Here is a 19,994-nt window from a genome sequence, read left to right on the forward strand (position 1 = left end):
GCCTTTCAGTCCTTTGGGTGAGACAAAGACAAAGTCTCAGTTGGTGACGGATGTCTCTATCAGCCTGCTAATCCAGCATTTTTTTGTTGTGTACATGGCCTAGTCCTTTGGAAACCAATATATGGGATATCACCAGCATATTAAAACTGAAGTAGTATCATAGACTAGGAAATCAGAGTGCATGATGTGTAAGTACTGTTTTAGAAAACTTGTTTCAAAGGTCCATGTAGACAAGGGTATATACCGGGTTTTGATATAAAGTATACTTTTTGAGGGTCATAGTCAAGAAAGGAAAAATACTGCTTTACTCCAATTAGTCTTGTTAAAAAAAAAAAAAAAAAAGTAGGCTCATAGCAGCCAGGCAGCTGAAATGTACATAATTTTATAGAGAATTGTTTTTATTTTTGTTGCTCTGTCAAAAAGTTGACTGATACAAAGTTCCTTTTAGTTTATGTAGATGAGTTCATTTTGGTCACAGGTAGTAAATATATAGAACAAAAGAGGTGAAGTGGCCTGGAAAGGACTAGAATTTGATAAAGCCTGATTTGAGGGAAAGGGCAGGAAAACTGAGCTAAGGTGCAAGATGCCACAAATTAACTTACACTTAAAACCCTGCCCATCCTCAGTTTCTCCCCAAGAGGTGTGTGGCTGTGGGGAGGTATAATAAAGTACCTTTCCTCCTTGCCAGCTCCAGTTAGCAAATAAATATTTTGAGTGCCTTATATGTAGCTGGTATCCTATTGGATCCTGGGGTGTGCATGGGGAGTGAGCATTCCTGGGAGTCTGGGGCTGTGTCTCCTTCACCATAGTCAACTCTGCCTGTGGCAGATGCCCAGGGATGAACAAAAACTTCCCTTCCTGTGTAGTGATGACCAGTAGAGAGTAGTGTTAATATCGTTGCCTGTTTACTGCTTGTTGGATACTGTGCCAGGAGTGTTTATACCGTATTTAAAACAACTCTAAGGTATTCTCCCCAGTTTGTGGATGGAGAAATGGGCTCCAAGAGGGGTGACCTTGCCCAAGATGTCACAGGTAGCAAGGGATACTTCTACATGATTCCCAAGCCCACATGCTCTTCATGATTCTTTAAGAAATGAGATGCTGGTTATGATTATATTATTATTTGTAATATTATTTTATATATTTATATTGTCATATTATACTTAGTATTTATATAGTTATAATTTTATCTTTATATTATTATAGTATGTATTGGCATTCTATAACATTTTTAAAAAACTTCAGGGGCCCTAGGAGCTGGCAATAATTTTTTCAATGACTATTTTCAGCATGACTGAGAGGGCTTATTTCCTCACATGTACTATAAGGCTAATAAGGCTGGTATCTGCCTTGTGGGGAGAGTGGGTGGTTCACATGCACATGCAGGCAGTAAATTATTAGCAAATACCTGGTGCTCGCTGTGTGCCCAGGCACTGGAGTTACAGAGGAGACACGAGGCTGTCCTTACTCTTACAAGGAAACAAACTGACACTGGAAATGATGTGTGCAGAAGTGGGAAGCGGGGAGCATGGTCCAGGCACAGGGACAAAGTTGGCAAAGGCGGAGCATCCTTGGGCAGTGAGGCCAGGGTGGCGGGTTTGCAGGGAACAGAGTGGAGGAGGAGCAGGGAATGATATGGGGGAAGAGGGAAGGATCAGATCACACAGGGCCTTGTAACCAGCCTGGGTTTTGTTCTCACTGCATCTCAGTCTTTTAAACAGGGAGACATTTACATTGGTAGAAAAGGGGCTCAGAGAGGGCAATCAGAGAAGCGAGAAACCAGGGGGAAGGCTGCTCCACTAGCCAGGTCAGTGATGGTGGTGGCCTTGGAGCGGAGGCCTTGGCGCATGTGCTGTGAACCGCTTGGCCCTGTTGGTGTGTGTGGCACTGTGGCCAGCGGCAGTGGAGAAGTTAAAATGATCTTTGTAAGCATTGAGGGAGAGGGGGATACTGGAGAAACCCCAAATGTTCCCAGGAGGAGAACTGTCCCTTTGTATGCTCAGCCTGTGGCCCATGACGGGAAGTAATGGATTCAAGCATTCCTAGACAAGCCATGAATTCCACCCCTGGTTCAGTATCTCACAAAGCGCTGAGCAACCCACCGCAATTCCAGTTTCCTCAAAGTCCTCATGGGGACACCTGGTACTTTGCAGCTGTGAGCCAGTGGCACTAGCAGCTCCGTGTGAATTCCAATGGGAACCTTCCCAGGCAGGAGTTATAAACCTCATTTTACAGATGAGGAAATATGCTCAGCAATGCAAAATATCATGTCTGTAGGATCACATAAGTGACAGAGCTGGGATTCAATCCCACATTTTTAAGCCTAGCAGTTCACCATTGAGCAGTTACTAAGTTCTTTGCATGCATTAACCTATTTGACAGAGGAGGCAATTGAAGCACAGGGGAATGGAGCCTTGCTTGGCTGAGGTCACACAGCTAGTGAGTGGCATAGCCAGGAAAATATGATGTGACATTGTGATATGTCCAACACTGCCAAGCATACAATGCCCACATCTTTCTAGAACATTTAGAAGAGCTCTTGTGGCTGGCCTATGGACCACGGAGTAGAGTTACCCAAACTGGGCACAGTGAGTGCCCTGTCCATCAGGCACATTCTTGTTTGGTAAACTGACCACACTCACGGCATGTGCTTGCCACGAGGATCTGGCAACCCCCGCACCATTGAGGGGACCTGTGTCTCATCTCTGCTGGGATGGGTCCTGGTTCCGATAACAACTTATTTACAAAGCCAGGCAGCCAACTTGTGGGCCATAGTCAGCCAAGTTGATTTTTTAAAATACCACATTAAGATACTTGTCTTGATTTATTGAGTTTTTAGGTGCTCCCTTAAACGTGTGCCTGCAGGAGAGCCTCCCTTGCCTCATCCTGGTCCTGACCCTGCTGCCACTGGCTGCTAGAACCCCTGGCTGTGAGAACCCAGCTGACAGGGCACTGGGACTTTCCTCTAGTGCCCTGAATTCACAGTGCTGCCACTCCAAAAGACCCAACCACCCTTTCTGGGGCCCAGAGGAGTGGCTCTGTTTGCCAGCAGAGGTCGCCAGTTACTGTCCTTGTCAGTGTGAAGAAGCTTCCCTCCAATTCCATCCTCCTCCTTCCCCCCTTCTCTCGTCCCCTCCCTCCTCTGCCCCTCCTTCTCCTTCCTCTCCTTCCCTCCTTTCCATCTCTCTCCCTACTTGGAACTTGGTTCATTTATCCACTCAGCACCTCAGCTGAGCATCCCTCTCTGGCAGGCCCTGTGCTAATCACTCGGGCTGCATGGGGCTGTCTAGTTCTCTCCTGATTTAATTTTGTCATTCACTCCCTCACCTCTTCACTCATTCATTCACTGGGTATTTGTTGAGCACCTTGGCTGTGTCTGGCTCTGTGCTGGATCTTGAAGAAGCTACAGGGATGACGGAGCCCAGCTCCACCCTGGAGCCCCTTCCCCCCCTTTCGACGCTGCTGCAATCCACGGTGTCCTCATTGCTCCCCCTGCTTCTGACCTGCCTTCCATACTCTCCCCTGTTCAACAACCAGAGGCACCCTTGTAAAGCCAATCTATGCTGCTACTCTAATCAGAAACTTGATGGCTTCTCATCTCATGTCTCCTTGCTTACCAGCTGTGTGACGTGGGACCCACTCATCGCACCTCTTGGAGCCTCAGTGTCCCCATCTGTAAGATGGATTGATGATGGTGCCTACCTCGTGGAGCTGCCGTGAGCGGTCATGGGTCAGAATCCCGGGAAGCAGACTGTGAGCTGCAATGTAGGTGGGATGTTTACTAAAGTGTCCCTTTGAGGGTCATCCTTCACAGAAGGGAAGGAAAAAGGGAAGAGAAGGGCAGGAGAGGGCAAGAGAGGGCAGGGGGAGAAGTACGATCAGAAAACAGACCCAGCAATGGCCTCAGCTGACCCCATGGGGAGCTTTTGGCTACAGTGGCCCTGCAGTGATGTCCCAAGTTGGGCTGAGATGAACAGGCCCTCATAATCCCCCATCACACAGTCACTGGTGGGCCACCCCTGGAAGGACATGAACATGGGTGAGGTCATTCTCTGCAGGGACACCATCCTTGAAGGGCTGACAGCTGATGGCTGTCTCCTGACCATACTTCCTACATTTGGGGCAATCAGGCTTGTCTTGGGGACCTGGGCTGCAGGTCGATGCCCAGCACAAGCATCAGTGAAATAATGCATTTAGAGTGCTACCACAGTGTCTGGCACATTGTAACGACTAGCAACTGTTATTATCATATGACCTATTAATACAATTTTTACAAACAACAAATAGGCAATTATAATAAAGCATCATTTGCTCCACTTAGAAGCCAAAGATACACAGGTACACTTCTCCACACTGCTGGCCCCAATTCCAGTGTTTCCAAATCCAAAGTTCTGGGCCTGAGCTGAGAATTTGCATTTTAACAAGTTCCCAAGTGATGCTGTTCTGAGAACCACTGCCCTAAAGAAAATCCAAGTGTTCCTGAGAAGGATGGCTGGTAGATGCTAAGAAAGCAGAAACAGCAGTTATTTACTGTACTCATTTTAAGGATGAGGAAGCCAAGTCTCAGAGATGCTAAGTGACTTGCCCAGTCATCAGCTTATAAATGATAGAGCTTATGCCAGGCACTGTCATTTGCCAACCAAAAGCCACCCTCTTGATTCCTTTTGGACAGAGCCTCTATTTGTTCAGGTATTTAGTAGGTGAAAATGGCTTCATCTCAGGGAATGTCGGCCTGGTCCCTGATATACAGATGGGCATGTGACTTTTTTCTGGCCAATAAGACACAAAGCAAATCTGCAGAAGTTGCTTCTGGGGCAGAGAAGTTAGGAAAGGTGTGAGAATTCTCTTTATGCCCTGATTCCAACACACCCCCAATCAGCAATTCCTCCCTTTAAGTGCAGTCGTGATAACTGGAGGTTCAGCAGCCGTCTTGGGACCAGAGGCTGCCCTTTGGGTAAAGCATCAGTGAGAGGAAGACAAGGGAATAAAGAATGGGCAGAAATGTGAGTCCATCCTTAGTGATGTCACACCTCAGACCTCTTTTCCCTGACTTATGACTTATATAAGTAAGCATCTTTGAAGCTGAAAGTGCTTTAGCCAGGTTTCCTATCACTTGAAGCCAAAATATTCCTAACCAAAACACAGATACCCGTCCCCTAAAGTCATACTTCTTCATTGGCATCTTGCTTCCTTCCTGGGTCAGCTTGGCATATTGGGCAGCACAGGCCTCTCTACTGAGATCAAAGTGAAGAAGCATTACAGGCAGACTCCAGCCCCTTCCCTTCGTGGGCTGTAAGGTGAGACCCCTGGACTGAGATTCAGCCTCTGGAAGACCTGGCCGATCTCTGCCAGCAGCTTCCTCTGTGGGTTTGGCCCCTTCTGTTCCTCTGCCCCTACTTGGTCACCCCGTTCTTCCAATAGACAGTCCTGCTGCTATTTCAGGGACTTTGTACTTGCTGTTCCCTTTGCCTGCAACACTGTTCCTTACGAATCTTGATGTGACTGCCTCCCTCACTTCCTGTAGGTCTCTGCCAAATGCCACTTTGAGAGGTCTCCAGTGAGCACCCTATGTAAAAGTGACACCCCCTCCCAGCCCTCCCTAGCCTTTTATTTATTTATTTATTTATTTATTTATTTATTTATTTATTTATTTTATTTTATTTATTTACTCATGAGAAACACAGAGAGAGAGAGAGAGAGAGAGAGAGGCAGAGACACAGGCAGAAGGAGAAGCAGGCTCCACACAGGGAGCCGACATGGGACTCCATCCCGGGATTCCGGGATCACGCTCTGGGCCAAAGGTGGCACTAAACCGCTGAGCCACCCAGGCTTCCCCGCAGCCTGACTTTCATCCCATTCCTGAGCACCTGCTGCTGTCTTTCACATTCATCTGCTTGATTGCTTCATGTTTACCCTGTGGGCAGGGGCCTGGTTTGTCCCCTGCTCCAGCTACGGTTTCTACAATAGTGCCTAGAAGGTAGTAGGTGCTCTGTAAAATTTGCTGAACTGAATTCCCTCATGCCAGTGCAGCCTGCTTGTGGAAAAGAAAATCATGGAGCCACATGAGGCTTCCTCCCACTACCCCAAACACACACACACATGCACACGCACACACACACATGCACACACACGCACACACCACCTACCCACAGTCTTCCCTGCTGGAGGCAAAACAGAGGATGGTCCTGGCCTGCAGCTTGGAACAAAAAACATTCAGAACCCTGGGGGTTTGGTGCCGATCAAGATCAAAGGCCTCCTCATATTTGTAAACCTTCCTCTCCTGCCTGGGACACAGAAGGTCAGGGGATGGCCCAGAACCCAGAGTTAGATGAGCCCACTGGTTGGGGCTGGTGGTGGGGGGGGGGTGTTACTCTGGGCCTACCCCCTCCCCCATAGAGAGGAAAGGCCCTGCACGGCTGAACCTCTTGCTACCTCCCCTCAAACCCAGCCAGAGAGCTAAAAGGGGTAACTAATCCCAACCCCAGCCTGAGGCCCACCTGCTGGGACTAGATTCAAAGCCAATATTGCTCTTGGAGCTATAGAGGCCTGACCAAAATGTCCCACTGAAATGTCCCACTGAAAAATGCTGACAGCGATGCGTGACTTAGTGAGGGGGGCAGGAGGGGGGTGCTGAGTCCTCCCCTTCTGTGGAGGGGGAGTGGAAAGCTGGTACTAATACCCCGCGCACTCTCCCCTCTCCCAGCTTTATTTTTCTCCAGAGCAGTGAGCACTATGGAAGATGTGACATATTTCATTCATTCATCTTATTAAAGAGCTAATAAAAGGAAAGCTCCAGAGACCAGAGATTTTAATCTTGTTTGTCCACTGCTATAGCCCCAGCACCAAGAATGATACCCAGTATATAGTAGATGCTCAGTTAACACTTGTGAATGAATGAGAGTCATGCTTTTGGTTGATGTTCATAATAATAAAGTACAATGACTTAAGGCATTTTCAATTTTTCAGGACTTACTGGACCTCTGCTACGTTCCAGGTACTGTCCCAGGTGCTGGGAATGTGGCAGGGAGTAATTTGGACTCGTTGTTCTCATGGAGTTTAATCTAGTGGAGAATACTTCAAATGATGACTCACATAGTGAAGGAAAGAACTCCGGGGATTTTATAGAGTGTATGACGCGAAGTTGAGGAGTTGAGGAAGGTTATGTTCCAGTAGATGGGGGGGGAGGGGGTGCTCTGAAGAAGTGACATTTGAGTTGAGACTTGAGAGAAGGAAGCAACCATTGAGATGGGATGGTGGGAGGGGGCGCAGGGGGACATCCAGGCAGAGGGAGCAGTCATGCCAAGTACTCGGCATGTTCAAAGAGTAGGAAGAAGGTTGCAAAGAGGAAGGCATTCAGTGATCAAGGAGAAGGCAGGTCATCAGGCATGGCATGGTCATTCATGTAAGTGCTCAGCACAGTGCTTGACCCACAGCAAGCCCTTAAAACCTGGGCTGGTGACTATAATCAATATGTATGCGCGCTCCTATTAAATGGGGGGAGGGGCGCCTGGGTGGCTCAGTCAGTTAAGCATCTGACTCTTTGTTTTGACCAGGTCATGATCTCAGGGTCATGAGATCGATCCCACATTGGGCTCCACACTCAGCAAGGAGTCTGCATGAGGGGTCCTTTCCTCCTCCCCTCCCCCTGCTCACATACTCCTCTCTATAATAAATAAATAAAATCTTCTAAAAAATAATAATTCTAAAAATGTGGTAGGGGAGTGGTGATGTGTATCACAGGAATTTCAGCTCTATCATGCCCTAGCTGTGTGACCTTGGGCAAATGTCTTAATCTCTCTGAGCCTCAGTTTCCTCATCTAACTGACAAGCCTAGCAGGGAATGAAAATAAATGGTAGTCAAACCATCCATCAACTATGGAAATTCTTTAAGAACTCCCTCCCACATTCTACTTCTTTCTCAGTGTAAAGGGGGGAAAACAAAGAAAGGGTGTGAGTGGATCCAGCCTGGGAGCCACCTTTTCTCCTATAGGGTGCTAAGGTCCAAGTCATCCAATGAGGGGCCTCATGTTGTGTGGATTCTGCTTCCTGTAAGAAGCTCTTCTTAGAGGATTCAGCCTCTGCAAGTTCTGGGTGATATCTGCCACCAACTTCCTCTGTGAGTTTGATCCCTTCTTCTGTTACTCTGCCCCCACTTGCTCTCTCTGGTGAGAAAAGTAATAGCGATACTAATAGGTACCTATTGCTATGTAACAAATTGCTCCAAAACTCAATGACATGAAACAATTATTTGTTATGCTCATGGATCATGTGGCTCAGAAATTTGGAGAGCGCAGCGTGGGGGTGTCTGGTTTCTGTTCCACCATGTCTGGGACATTAGCTGAAAGACTCGAAGGCTAGGAGCTGAAATTATCTGTAGGCTCGTTTGCTCATATGCCAGTTAGTTGTTGCTGGCTGCTCGTTTAGAGCCTTGCTTTCTCTCTGTGGCTTTTGTGCCTAGTTTAGTCTGACATTCAGTTATGGTAGCTGGGTTTCAAGGACAGGAATCCCAGGACTGAGCGAACCAAGCAGAAGCTGTACCCTTCTTATGGCTCAGCCTTGGAGATCCCATAGCATCAGTTCTGCTGTGTTCTATTGGTTGGTGTGGCACAAGCCCCCACCCACATTCAACAGGTGGGAACGTGGACCTCCAGCTCTCAGTGGGAAGAGTGTCAATCACGTTTTAAGAGGAGCATATGGGAAGCCCATGGAGGATGGAAGATAGATGTTGGTGCCATCCTGGGAAAATAAAATCTGCCACAAGCAGAATGATCATAAGTGTTGTCAATTGTTGAATGCTTACTCTGTGTAAGTACCATGTTACAGCCTTGCTTATTAATTCTTCCAACATCCCTGTGAGCCACATACTCTTGTTTCCATTTCAGATAAGGAAACAGGCCCACTGGGGTTAAAGCCTTTGTCTAGGGTTACATAAGAAGTCAAGTGGTACAGCCAGAAGTTGAATGTAGCTTTGTCTAATGCAGGGTGACAGATTCAGAAGGGTAATGCACACAGATTATCGTACAGATTAAATGAGTTAAAACATGTAAAGTTCTGAAAACAGTGCCTGGCACATAGTGAGTGCAGTATATGTGCTTGCTATTTATTATTATTCCATTTGAGCCACTAGACTGAAACCTCTGCCGTAAAACTAAATACTGTCCTCTTTATCTCTTAGCTCCTTCCAGAACAAGGAAGCCAGTCCAGGGACCCTGGGTGCAATATATCCTGGTCCCAACTACCTCCACTCAGGCTTTGGGGAATGGGCCACAGTTTCTAGATGTCAGCTGGCCCAAATCTCCAGGAATAGTTTCTCTGGTTTGGAAAACTATCCTCCCACACCCAGGCTTCGAATGTCCAAAGTGCTCCCTGCAGGGCCTCACCCTCCATCCGAGGTCGTCTGCTACTAACCTGGCTGGAACCTTTGATGAAGCCGGTGATTGGGCTGGCTCAAGGTCAGGTGCCCAATTTGAAAGGACACTGGAGAAAGTTTCATCACAGCCTGCAAAGGGTCCATTGGGAAATAACTTGCCCTAGGGGTTTATGGGAATCATGGCAGTGTGACCCACATGGGAAATAATAAAAAAGAGCAGAGGAGCCTCCACTTCTGAGAAGACAGAGTAGACATAATTTTCTTTACTTCCTGCTGAATACAACTGAAAACCCCTGTACAATACACATAAAACAAGAAGACTCTGGAAAGTAGAGAGATAAAGGCAGTACCTTGGGACCCAAGGAACAATCCGGTGATAAAGTCTATTGGGTTTTATTTTTGCCTCCTCTATCTTAGACTTGGAAGAAGCAGGCTACCCAGAAATGCCCACAGAAGCTCCCAGAAAGCCCCGACAAGAACCTGCACTCTATAGCCAAAGCACCGGGAAAGATCAGCCTAGCCAGACCTCTATCAGACAATCCGACTTTACTCCAGCTGAACACCACGGAAAAAACTGTGACCTCACCCCCACCAACATAGGCTGCCTGAGGAGCCTTGACTTCCAACCTCACCAGGCTGTCACAGTGTGTCCCAAGCTTCCTTCCCAGGGCTGTGTCAGAGGAAGTGGAGGGGGCTGGGACTTTCGTCCTTCCTGGCCTAGTAAGGATCCTCATCTCCTGCCACCCCCTTACCATGTTTGCTCTGTGAAATGCTTTGTTGAAGAGATGAAAAGGCAAGCTGGGGGGGGGGGGTGAATATTTGCAAACCACATATGTAAGAATATATAAATTACTCTCAAAACTCAGTAGCTTAAAACAAACAGTCCAACTGGCAAGCAAACAGCAGGAAAAGATGATTCCCGGAAGAGGATATGCAGATGGCAAAGAAGCCACATGAAAAAATGTTTAATATCCTCAGTCACTAGGAAATTAAATATTAAAGCCACAGTGAGATGTTGCCACACCTCTATCAGAATGGCTAAAATCAAAAATAGGGACAACACCAAATGCTGACAAAGACATGGACAAACTAGATCACTGACTCGCTGCGGATGGAAATGGAAAGTGGTGCAAACACTCTGGAGAAAGCTTGGCAGTTTCTTTGAAAACTAAGGACGCAATTACCACATCACTCAGCAGCTGTGCTCCTTCCTGGGCTTTTATCCAGGAGGAAGGAAAAGATGCCTCCAGGCTCCTACCTACAGGTGACTCAACCGACCCCAGGGAGGAAGTAAGAACAAAACGAACAGCCGTGGAGATTCCCAGGGAGCCCTTGCTCCGTGCCAGGCGCCGTGCATCATCCCATTTAAACTGCCCAACAGACCTCTGGTCTGGTTGAGGCCATTATCATCAGCCCCACTTTGCGGATGAATAAACTGAGGCTCCAGGGCCATCGCTCAAGGCGACGCAGCTAGACCGTGCAGAGTCAGGACTGGAACCCGATGCTAACAGGTGCTTGGATCCTCGCATCGTCTTTACCGCCCCTTCCACGGGCGGGCAAGGGGGGCCAGGGAAGGTCCCGCAGGTGTCCGCAGGTTAAACACGAGGCCACGCTGCCTTGAGGGCTGGAGTCCATTCCTTGTTCCCGTGACTAAAGTTCCCTGACTATCCCGACAGTCCACGCCCCCCCCACCCTACCCGCGTCCCCTGCCCCCCGCCCGAGTCCCAGGGGCGCAGGCCCCACCCTCTTCCTCCGGGAGGGGCAGGGAGAGGGCGGGCCCCGAGCGCAGTCCCCTCCCCGGGCCCTCCCCGGACCCTCCCCGGACCCTCCCCCAGGCTTTAAGCCGGCGCCGGGGCCCAGGCGCGGGCAGTCCGGGCGATCGCGCGATGGCAGCGCTGGCGACAGTGGCCAAGAAGGTGTGGAGCGCGCGGCGGCTGCTCGTGCTGCTGTTGGCGCCGCTCGCGCTGCTGCCGGTGGTCTTCGCCCTCCCGCCCAAGGTAACGCCTCCTCCTCCCGGGCGCCCCCGGCCCTCTCCCCTGTACCCTGCCCCTCTAACCCCTTCCCCGCTGCGCCTGGAGCCGCGTCCCACGCAGCCTCCGGGATGTCCTCACCGGCCCGGGAGTGAGTCTCTCCTCTTTGATGAGCTCTGAGGATGCGCTGAGCGCGCGGTGTTCAACGTTTCACCCGACAGCCACCACGACCCCCTGAAGGAGTGCCACGCTGTAGGGTCCGGGGCAAGTCCCTGAACCTCTCTGAACTTCATTTAACTCCCATGTAAAAAGGGAGGAAATGAGACCGTCGACCCATAGGGTTGTGCAGACGAGGCAATATATGTAAATCTCTTAGAACTGGTGCCCAGCAAGTGCCCACGACAGGCACGCGGGCTGGCTTTACTCCAGGCCCCTTTCCTGATGGGAAGAGCCAGGGTTTGAGGAACCCTCACCGGGAGCCTGGCAGTGAAGCTTTGCCTTGCGGGCATCGTTTTGTTTCAGCCTTTCCGAGCCCCGCAGAGGGGAAGGGTTATTTAGCTCAATTTTCCAGAGAAGAAAAAATGAGGCTCAGAGAGATGAAGTGACTTGCCCAGAATCACACAGCACGTGCCTCAGTGGGGATCCAGCTCCTGGCTTGTCGGAACCCAGAACTTGAGCACTTTCTGCCCTCTCAGAGAAAGTAAATCCCTCCACCAAAGGCTGCAGATTGAGGTCAGGAATGTAACTCATGTAAGTCAACCTACATCAACCGCAGTGGGGCCTGGGAGAAGATGGCATCACAGGCCCGGATGGGGTCCCTCAACGGTGCCTGGCCCATCTGGGGCATTATGGGAGGGCACGGACAAGGCTTCTACCACCAGGTGGTTGCTTCACTACCTCTCAATGCGTTATTAAATGTTCATAAAAAAGAAAAGCAGGTAGAGGGTGTAATTTAGTGGTACATTACCCAGCACCATGAGCAGAGACCAGGAGAGCTGGGCGAGGTGTTCAGAGAGGGCTGCATGGAGGAGGGAGCCCATCTTGGGCACAGGGAATAGGAAGGTGATACCAGCTGGTGCCAAAGAGATCCAGGTCTGATGTACAAACAAGCTTTCTGGTGTGGAATGATCCAGGCTCTTGGACTTCTTTGACATTGAAGAGAGAAATGACAAATGCCGGAATAAGATGAGGTCACTTTTTAAACACCATCCCATTCCTGGGCAGCTGCTGACCTCAGGACCTTGGACCAACTTCCTTTCTTCTTTGGGTCTCGCTTTCCTTGTCTGCAAAGTGGGGCCGTCATGGCGCTGGCTTCTGAGAATTGATGTGAAGGGCTGAGTGAGGAAGTTGCCTCACTTTGTAGAGCATCACCGGTGGAAGGATGGGTGGGCCTGTGAGGTCCCAGGTGGAGCCCCAGGGAAGAAAAGAGAGCACGCAGCATCCTTCTCCCCAGCAGGGGCTTCTGCAAGCTTCTCTCTGCTCTGGCCTCTAGCAAGATCTCTGAACCCAGGGGCAGAGCCAAGTGTTACGGGGCCTGAAGCATATAGTATTGGAAGGGTGCTTTGTAAGAAAAAGTACACGGAGGGCTTGGGAGGGGCTCTGAATCTTAAGCGTCATTAGCTTCACAGTGAATCCACTTCACTGGGTTGGGTGAGATGATACAAGTTCGAGTGGGGTTCCACTTGAACCCCAAGTGCCCCAGTAACATGCCAGTAGCCTTCTGCGATGGTGGGGGGCTGATGAGTCGGGATTTGTGGGACGCTTCACTCTTACTATGTGCCAGGCGCCACGTGAAGAGCTTCTCAGGCATCCTAGGTAACGTGCACAGAGCTGGGGAGACAGCTGCTCTCTGAGCAGGTGAGGAAATGGACGTTAGCAAGATTAGGTGACTTGCCCAAGATCACATACCCTGGACAGAGCCAGAAGGCAGGGAGTGTGCCTCTAACCATTGCACTTGATACTCTTTCCTCCGTTATCATTGAATAAGAACCTCTCCTGGTTCCCTACAGATGCTGGGGGCGGGAGAATCCTGCGTGTGGCCCTCTTTAAGTGGCTGATAAGTGAGGGCTTGCTCCCAGGAGACAGGTCTGGCTTCTTGGGGTATCTTAGCCTCCCTCAAAAATCTCTTCTCAGCATCCTCAAAGCCTCACCCCATATAATATGTATGTAATTATCATTATTTCATTCTTGGCTCATAATCACTGATATGTTTCTCAGTCTGATGTACAACGTGAGTCACGGCATCTTTAGAGAACATTGAACAGAGAACATTGCTGTTTTTATTGATCGGGGACATACGTTTAAAGCAAAGAGTGGGTGTGCTATGCAAACACAGGTTCCAGACAATTTCTGTTGTAATCTTATCCAATTTCAACCCTGTGATAACCTCACCAAACAAGGGCTGGGGGGCTAACAAAAACTTTATGTTTGCTGTGAAAATGTAGTTTCAAGGCAAGCATCCATAGTGTCAACTCCCACCCCCAATGTCACTTCTAAGCCTCTCTCATACAGAAATTCTAGAACCACCCATGCATGTGATATTGTACGTATGGGTTCCCAAAAACTTTGCAGGTGTCAGATCAGGAAAAACAGTGAAGAAGCCTGGGCATTTGCCATTTGCCCTTTGTTGGGTCCTGGTTGTCCAGCTTGATGATGCCTCCAAACCACTGCTGCTCTGATGTCCTAGGAGTCTGTGTGGTTGACAGCGTCGGCCCTTGTGCACCTGTCCCCTGGAGACTGGTGAGCCAGTCTGCGGGGAGGTCAGAGTTAATCTGATGAGCAGATGGAAGTGGAGGGATGGGGGCGGGGAACAATTCTTACATTATGTCCTCCTGGCTTGGAACAGAACAGGGATGAAAAGGAGTGGGGTGTACTTCTGGAATGCAGTGATTGCAATTTCCAGTGCCACTGGAGGTTCCAGCTCTTGCTACAAGAGTGCTGGAAACATAGGAAGTCGGATGCTGCTGGAAGGATCACCTCAACATTTTCCAGGAATGGCCACCCTGGGAGATGGAAGTTTGGGAGCTGGCCTTGGGCAGCTAGTGGGGATAGGTGAGACTGTTAGAGCAGCTTGCAAGTGAGCACTAGCTCCATCCATGTGTTTGCAGGGGAATCTTGCCGCCTTTCCCGTCTTGCACCCATACCCACCGAAAGCAGATGTAGCCAGACTAACCAGGTAGCCAAGATGAGTTCTTGCAATGGGTACTCACAGGTGACTCTTTCTAAGGATGCTTCGAAGAAGTATTGGGGAGATATTCTAGGCAGGACTGCTACAGGGTGTTGAACAGGCTGTGCACTGCACAAAGGACCTTGAGTTGGCAAAAAGAGACTGGACCTTCCTGCACTCCACCTGCCCAACTGTGTATCCTGGTGCAGTGCTGGATCTACCTGAGGAAAAAAAGGAAAGCCTCCTTTCCTAATATGCTGCTAGCAGCCAACTTGTTCTGGGGTGGTGGATCTTTTTAGAGGATGGTAGTACACCTCTAAGGTCAAAGGCCCACTTTTTTTGCATTTGCCTAATTCTTAGGTGGGTGGGATTTAAGTGGATGATGAGGAAAATGGTCATTTCATTCCCAGTTTTGACTCTTTGGAATCAGAACTGGATTCTCATTCCACATACTTGCTCTGTGACCTTGGGCAAGTCATTTTACTTCTCTGGGCTCCAGTTTCTTCACTTGATAACACGGCCACAAGATCACCTCGCTCCCTGGTCATTTTTGGGTCCCGTGAAATCATATATAGTACCTGTGCCATAACTTCCTACTTTTAAGTTCAGTGCTCAAGGTTTGTTTCACCTCTCCTGAGCCGTACCTGGGCAACCGAGACCCAGGTAAGTCAAAGGATGGATAGAGCACGGGCCATAGCACTGAGAAGGCCTGCATTTGGGTCTTGGCTCTGAAACTCAGATGGGCAGCTCTGCATTTCTGAGCCTCTGTTCCCTCATTTGCGAAGCGAGGACTCACACCTTCCCCCAAGGGCTTTATGAGCCTTAATTAAGAGAACATATGGAAATTGTCCTGTGCTGTGCTGAATGTAGTGGGAGTTTATAATAATAATAACTGTAAAAAAATTTTCCCCATTTATCCTATACTGTTTTATATACCTTTCAAATTTTGTTTATTTACTCTTCACGTCAGCCTTAAGAAGAGAGAGTAAGGATGATCCCCATTTTTACAGATGAGGAGAGCAAAGCACAGAGAAGTTAGGTAATGTTCCTAAAGTCACACAGTTCCTCAACATTACTTTGTTCACTTCTCTTGGTCCTGGGTTTTGAAATGAAGACAGCATGGCCAGGGTTCTTAGAGACCTTGAGTCTTTCCTTAACCGGGACTTCCCAGAAAAACCCCATAGATCCAGCCCTGTGGATCCAGTACCTTCCTAGTGCTTTAAACTTGTATTATCTCACTGAACCCAGAGAGCTTGGACAGGGAACCCCCAAAATGGACTAGGATCCGATTTCGTTTCCATCACCCAAATCATTGCCCACAACATTTTTGCCAGGTCCCCTTCCCCTGCTCAGTATTACTTAATTATATTCCTATCATGCCTACCCCCCATTTTTTACATTATTGCTGCCTTACTACCTGCCCCTCCTTTCCTTTTTTCTTTTTTAAAGATTTTTAAAAATTTATTCATGAGAGACACAGAAAGAGAGAGAGAGAGACATGGGCAGAGGGAGAAGCAGGCTCCCCTGCGGGGAGAGCCTGATTTAGGACTTGATCTCAGGACCCCAAGCATCACACCCTGAGCCGAAGGTAGACGCTCAACCACTGAGCCACTCAGGCGTCCCTTCACCCCTCCTTTTCAAAAAACTTAAATCCAGTGACTTAAAAGGAAAATTTAATGTCAAGACCACGTATGGGAACCAGGATCACGAATGACCAATAGAAGAAATGCAGCAAATATCCAGTGTTGGTTGATTGTGGCTACACGCGCTGCCCGCTTGAAGCTGAGGGCCTGAGACCTATCCTTTCTGTGTTGCCCAGGGAGGCAAATGCTCAGGAGAGGCGTTGAAGACAAGTTTAGTACCAAACTGAGACTTGGCTTTGGAAGAAACGAGAAGGAGTAAAGAATCCGAGAAGGAGTAAAGAATCCGCAGAAAACCTTCACGAAGCTCTCTGACTCTCTGACTCTGACGCAGTCCCCGGTCTGATAAGCGGATTTCTTCATAGTCCTTTCCTTGCGGGGGTTTTTGTGATCAAAGATAGGTTTATTTGCAAACACTCCATCTCAGATGCACTTACATTTTGTTTCTTTTGAGGTCTATCCTGTACATGCTCCCCCTCCCCCATGGAGAGATCTTTGATGCTGACTGTGGGGAAAGGAGAGACGCTTGTGGTGTTTGGTGGAATGAGCTAGTTGACACGGTCAGTCCTGAGCCTCAGTTTATTCGTATGGAGATTGGGTCTAATCCTACTGAAATGCGTTCATGCTTGAGTGCTGGCTTGTAGTAAGCTCTTGGTAAATGTCAGCTGCTGCTATTACAGCCCCGGTCACCGCGGTTCAGAATTTGGGGCTCATACTAGCTCAACTTCCACCAAGAGGTAACTGCGGTCCAGAGAAGCAAGTGGGTTGCCCGAGGCGTCACGGTGAAGGAGTGGCAGGGTGGAGGGCGAGCACCTTCCGCCCTGTCTTTGTCCACTGATCCCCATCTTAGGCTTCTGGCTATCATGTGTTAACTAGCAATATTTAATCTCTGAGCCTAACTTCTAGGTGAGGGGTGAGGGGAATCCAGGTCAAGCTCCCTTACTTCTGTTCAGATCACAGTTGGCCCTCAACAGAGAATATAAACAGCAAATATCCATTGATCACTTACCAGGAGCTCTGGCCTCTTTGCTCCCTCTGCTACCACATTAACCTTGCCTCTTTCTTAAATATCTCAAAATTGTCCTCACCCCCAGGGCCTTTGCACTTGCAAGTTGCCTCTGTCTGAACTGCTCTTTCCCCAGATGTCTGCAAGGCTTGCTTTCTCACTTCATTCATCTCTGCTCAAAGATGACCCTCCTCAAAGGCTTTCCCTGACCACCAAAAAAAAAAAAAAAAAATCCTCCATTCTCTTCCCTGCCTTACCTTATCACTATCTGGCAGTTTATTATGCATTTAAGGAACGGGCAAATCAGGGTAAGCAGCTGAGGATTGGCTGCTGCAAATCACTTCAATGGGCTCTGGGATGCAGGCTGTCCCCTAGGTGTCTGGTACCTGACCCTCAGTGATTAAGGCCGGTGGGTGGATCATGGCCTGGAGATAGAGCCAAATAAGAGAGGTGGTTGCCGGTGTAGGCTTTGGATTGGGCAGGTTTGCATCTGAAAAACACCTGAGTTATTTACTATCAGGAGGAACTAGCTAGCCCTGGGAGGGGCTGACCTTTCAGAGTTATCAAGGTCCCAAGATATCAGAGCGTCAAATTCAGAAACTAGAACACACACTTGATCTGGTCTTCCATAGTCTTCTCTTCTCTCACTGTGATCTAGCCTCATAGGCCTTCTTTTAGTTCTTCAAACCCACCAAGCTTGTTCCTGCCTCGGGGCCTTTGCACTTGCTGTTTTCTCTGCCTGGGTTGCTCTTGCTGCTGATCTGCCACAGTTGGATCTTTCTGGTCATTCAAGTCTTAGTCCTAACAGCACCTCTTCTGAGGAGTCCTCCCGGATTACCCCTCCTCAAGAATACTTGTCCTCCTTACCCCACCAGTCACTCTCTACACCCTCCTATTTTATTTCCTTCGTGGAATTCATCACAATCTAAATTATGGTCATTATTTGCTCAACTGTCTGCCTTCAAAAGTAGGCAGTGGGCAATGGAAGGGCACAGCTTGTTCCCCACAGCATCCCCCGTGCCTGGGACAGCACCAGACATGTAGTAGGTACTCAGGAGACCAGTGAATGAATTAACTTGGATTTGAACCCAGGCGGCCTTGCATTTTCAGAAACTCCAGACTGTGGCGTTTGTGGAAGACCTGAGCTAGAGGCAGCATTCTGGCTCTCCTTTCTAAAGTTGGAAAGACCGAGGCCCAGAGAGGGCCTGAGGGACCTTCCCAGCTGCTCCCAGCCAGGTGGTCCCAGAACCCTCATCCCTGCCCCTGCACGCTCTCCGGCCGGGTCTGACCCTTTGCCCACACGGCCCCCTTGGCCTCGGAGCTGCTCCTCTGAGGCCCGGCCAACTTTCCACTTTCCTGGAGCTCCTGCCAGGTGTGTAAACAGGCCGATGTGATTCCTGGGGATGCAGCAGGGAGCAAGATCGTTTCCCGACCAGACGCAACAGGACAGTGCCCTCTGGACTGATGAGCAGGACTTTCTGCCCTCCCTCCCTTTCCCCTCCCCCTCCCCCACCCTTGCCCGACCTTGAAGACACAGAATCAACACCTTAGCCGAGCCAGACCTGACTGGGGCCTGGATTAAGTCACACCCGTGTTCCTGAGCTGTTCTTTCCCGCTGAGATGCATCAAGGGAGAGACACACCAGGACACAGTTCAAAGCACCTCCTGCCAGGTCACTTCCCTCCTCTGAGCCTCAATTTTCTCATCTGCAAAGTGGGCATATCAAAGCCTACCTGCTGGGAAGACTTCAAAACATCTGACACAGAGTAGGTGCTCAGGAAAGGAGCCTGACTGTTGCTATTTATCTGCATTATGGGGGTATCAGGCTCTTGGCTCTGCTCCTTGTCCCTGAAACCTACAGGGCGAGAGGCAACCAATGGGGATGAGCCTGTGTTGTTGGGTAGAGGGAAGCACCGACACACAGAACGGAACAGTGATCCCCAGCTGATAAAGAAGTGGGAAGAGGGCTGAGGGGACCACGGGCCCCTGCTGGCCAGCCTGGGGGCTCTCTTGGCCCGCCTGTCCCTTTGCTCTACTCTCCTGCGTGGGTCCTTATCAGCAGTCTGGGCCAAGATGGGGATTTGATTTCAACCGTATAAGCTCTGTTACAGGAATGTGCTGGGGTCCCTGGGAGGCTGCAGGAAGTGAATTCAAGCTTGTTGATGGCCTGGGCCACATGCCTTATCCGTGCCCCAGGAGGCTTCTAAGAGTCGTAGCCAGCACCTCTCCAGCACTTATTAAGTGCCAGGCCCAATTCAAAGCACTCAGCATGTGCTTGCTAGCTCATTATGCTCACCACGGCTCTGTGGGGCAAGTGTTGCTCTTGCCCACATTCACAGATGGGAGAACTGAGGCACAGAATGATTTAGCCACTTGTCCACACTCCCAAGGCTTGGAAGCTGCAGACCCTGGCATTCTAGCTCTGGAATCTGTGCTCTTAGCCACGACGTGTGATGCAGGGGTGATGGACACATTTTATAGATGGAAAGGTCAAGGCTGAGAAGTGAGGCCACTTGCCCAGCACCTCACAGTCACTGAATGAGTAGTGGGGCTGGCATTTGACCCTTGGTCTACCTTGTTGAAGGCCCACACTCTTGCCTGGTTGGGTGGAGGCAAAGGGGAAAGGAAGTGATTGTGCAGCGTGCTGTCAGGGACATCAGGAAGAGCTTTCCAGAAGACAAGAGATGTCATCCTGGCCCGAGTAGGAGTATGGAAGTCTCAGGATGCTCTCTGAAGACAGGAACTAACATGGGGTGGTCATACATGATGGATGGGAGCTTGGATATGGCTGCTTGGGTTCAAATCCTGGCTTTTTAATATGCTGTGTAACCTTAGGCCAGTT

General features: G+C 49.4%; 1 protein-coding gene across 1 annotated transcript in view; it reads left to right on the forward strand.

Annotated features, from left to right (window-relative positions):
- The first annotated feature begins 11,218 nt into the window (after positions 1 to 11,218).
- SLC13A3 (solute carrier family 13 member 3) overlaps positions 11,219 to 19,994 on the forward strand; it is a 75,417-nt gene continuing 66,641 nt past the window's right edge. The window contains exon 1 of the mRNA XM_041732567.1: positions 11,219 to 11,367. Within this exon, the coding sequence (XP_041588501.1) occupies positions 11,257 to 11,367 (111 nt within the window). The 5' untranslated portion in view covers positions 11,219 to 11,256. The remainder of the gene's footprint in view (positions 11,368 to 19,994) is intronic.

The sequence above is a fragment of the Vulpes lagopus genome, chromosome 18 (assembly GCF_018345385.1).
Source record: "Vulpes lagopus strain Blue_001 chromosome 18, ASM1834538v1, whole genome shotgun sequence".
Taxonomy (NCBI): Eukaryota; Metazoa; Chordata; class Mammalia; order Carnivora; family Canidae; genus Vulpes; species Vulpes lagopus.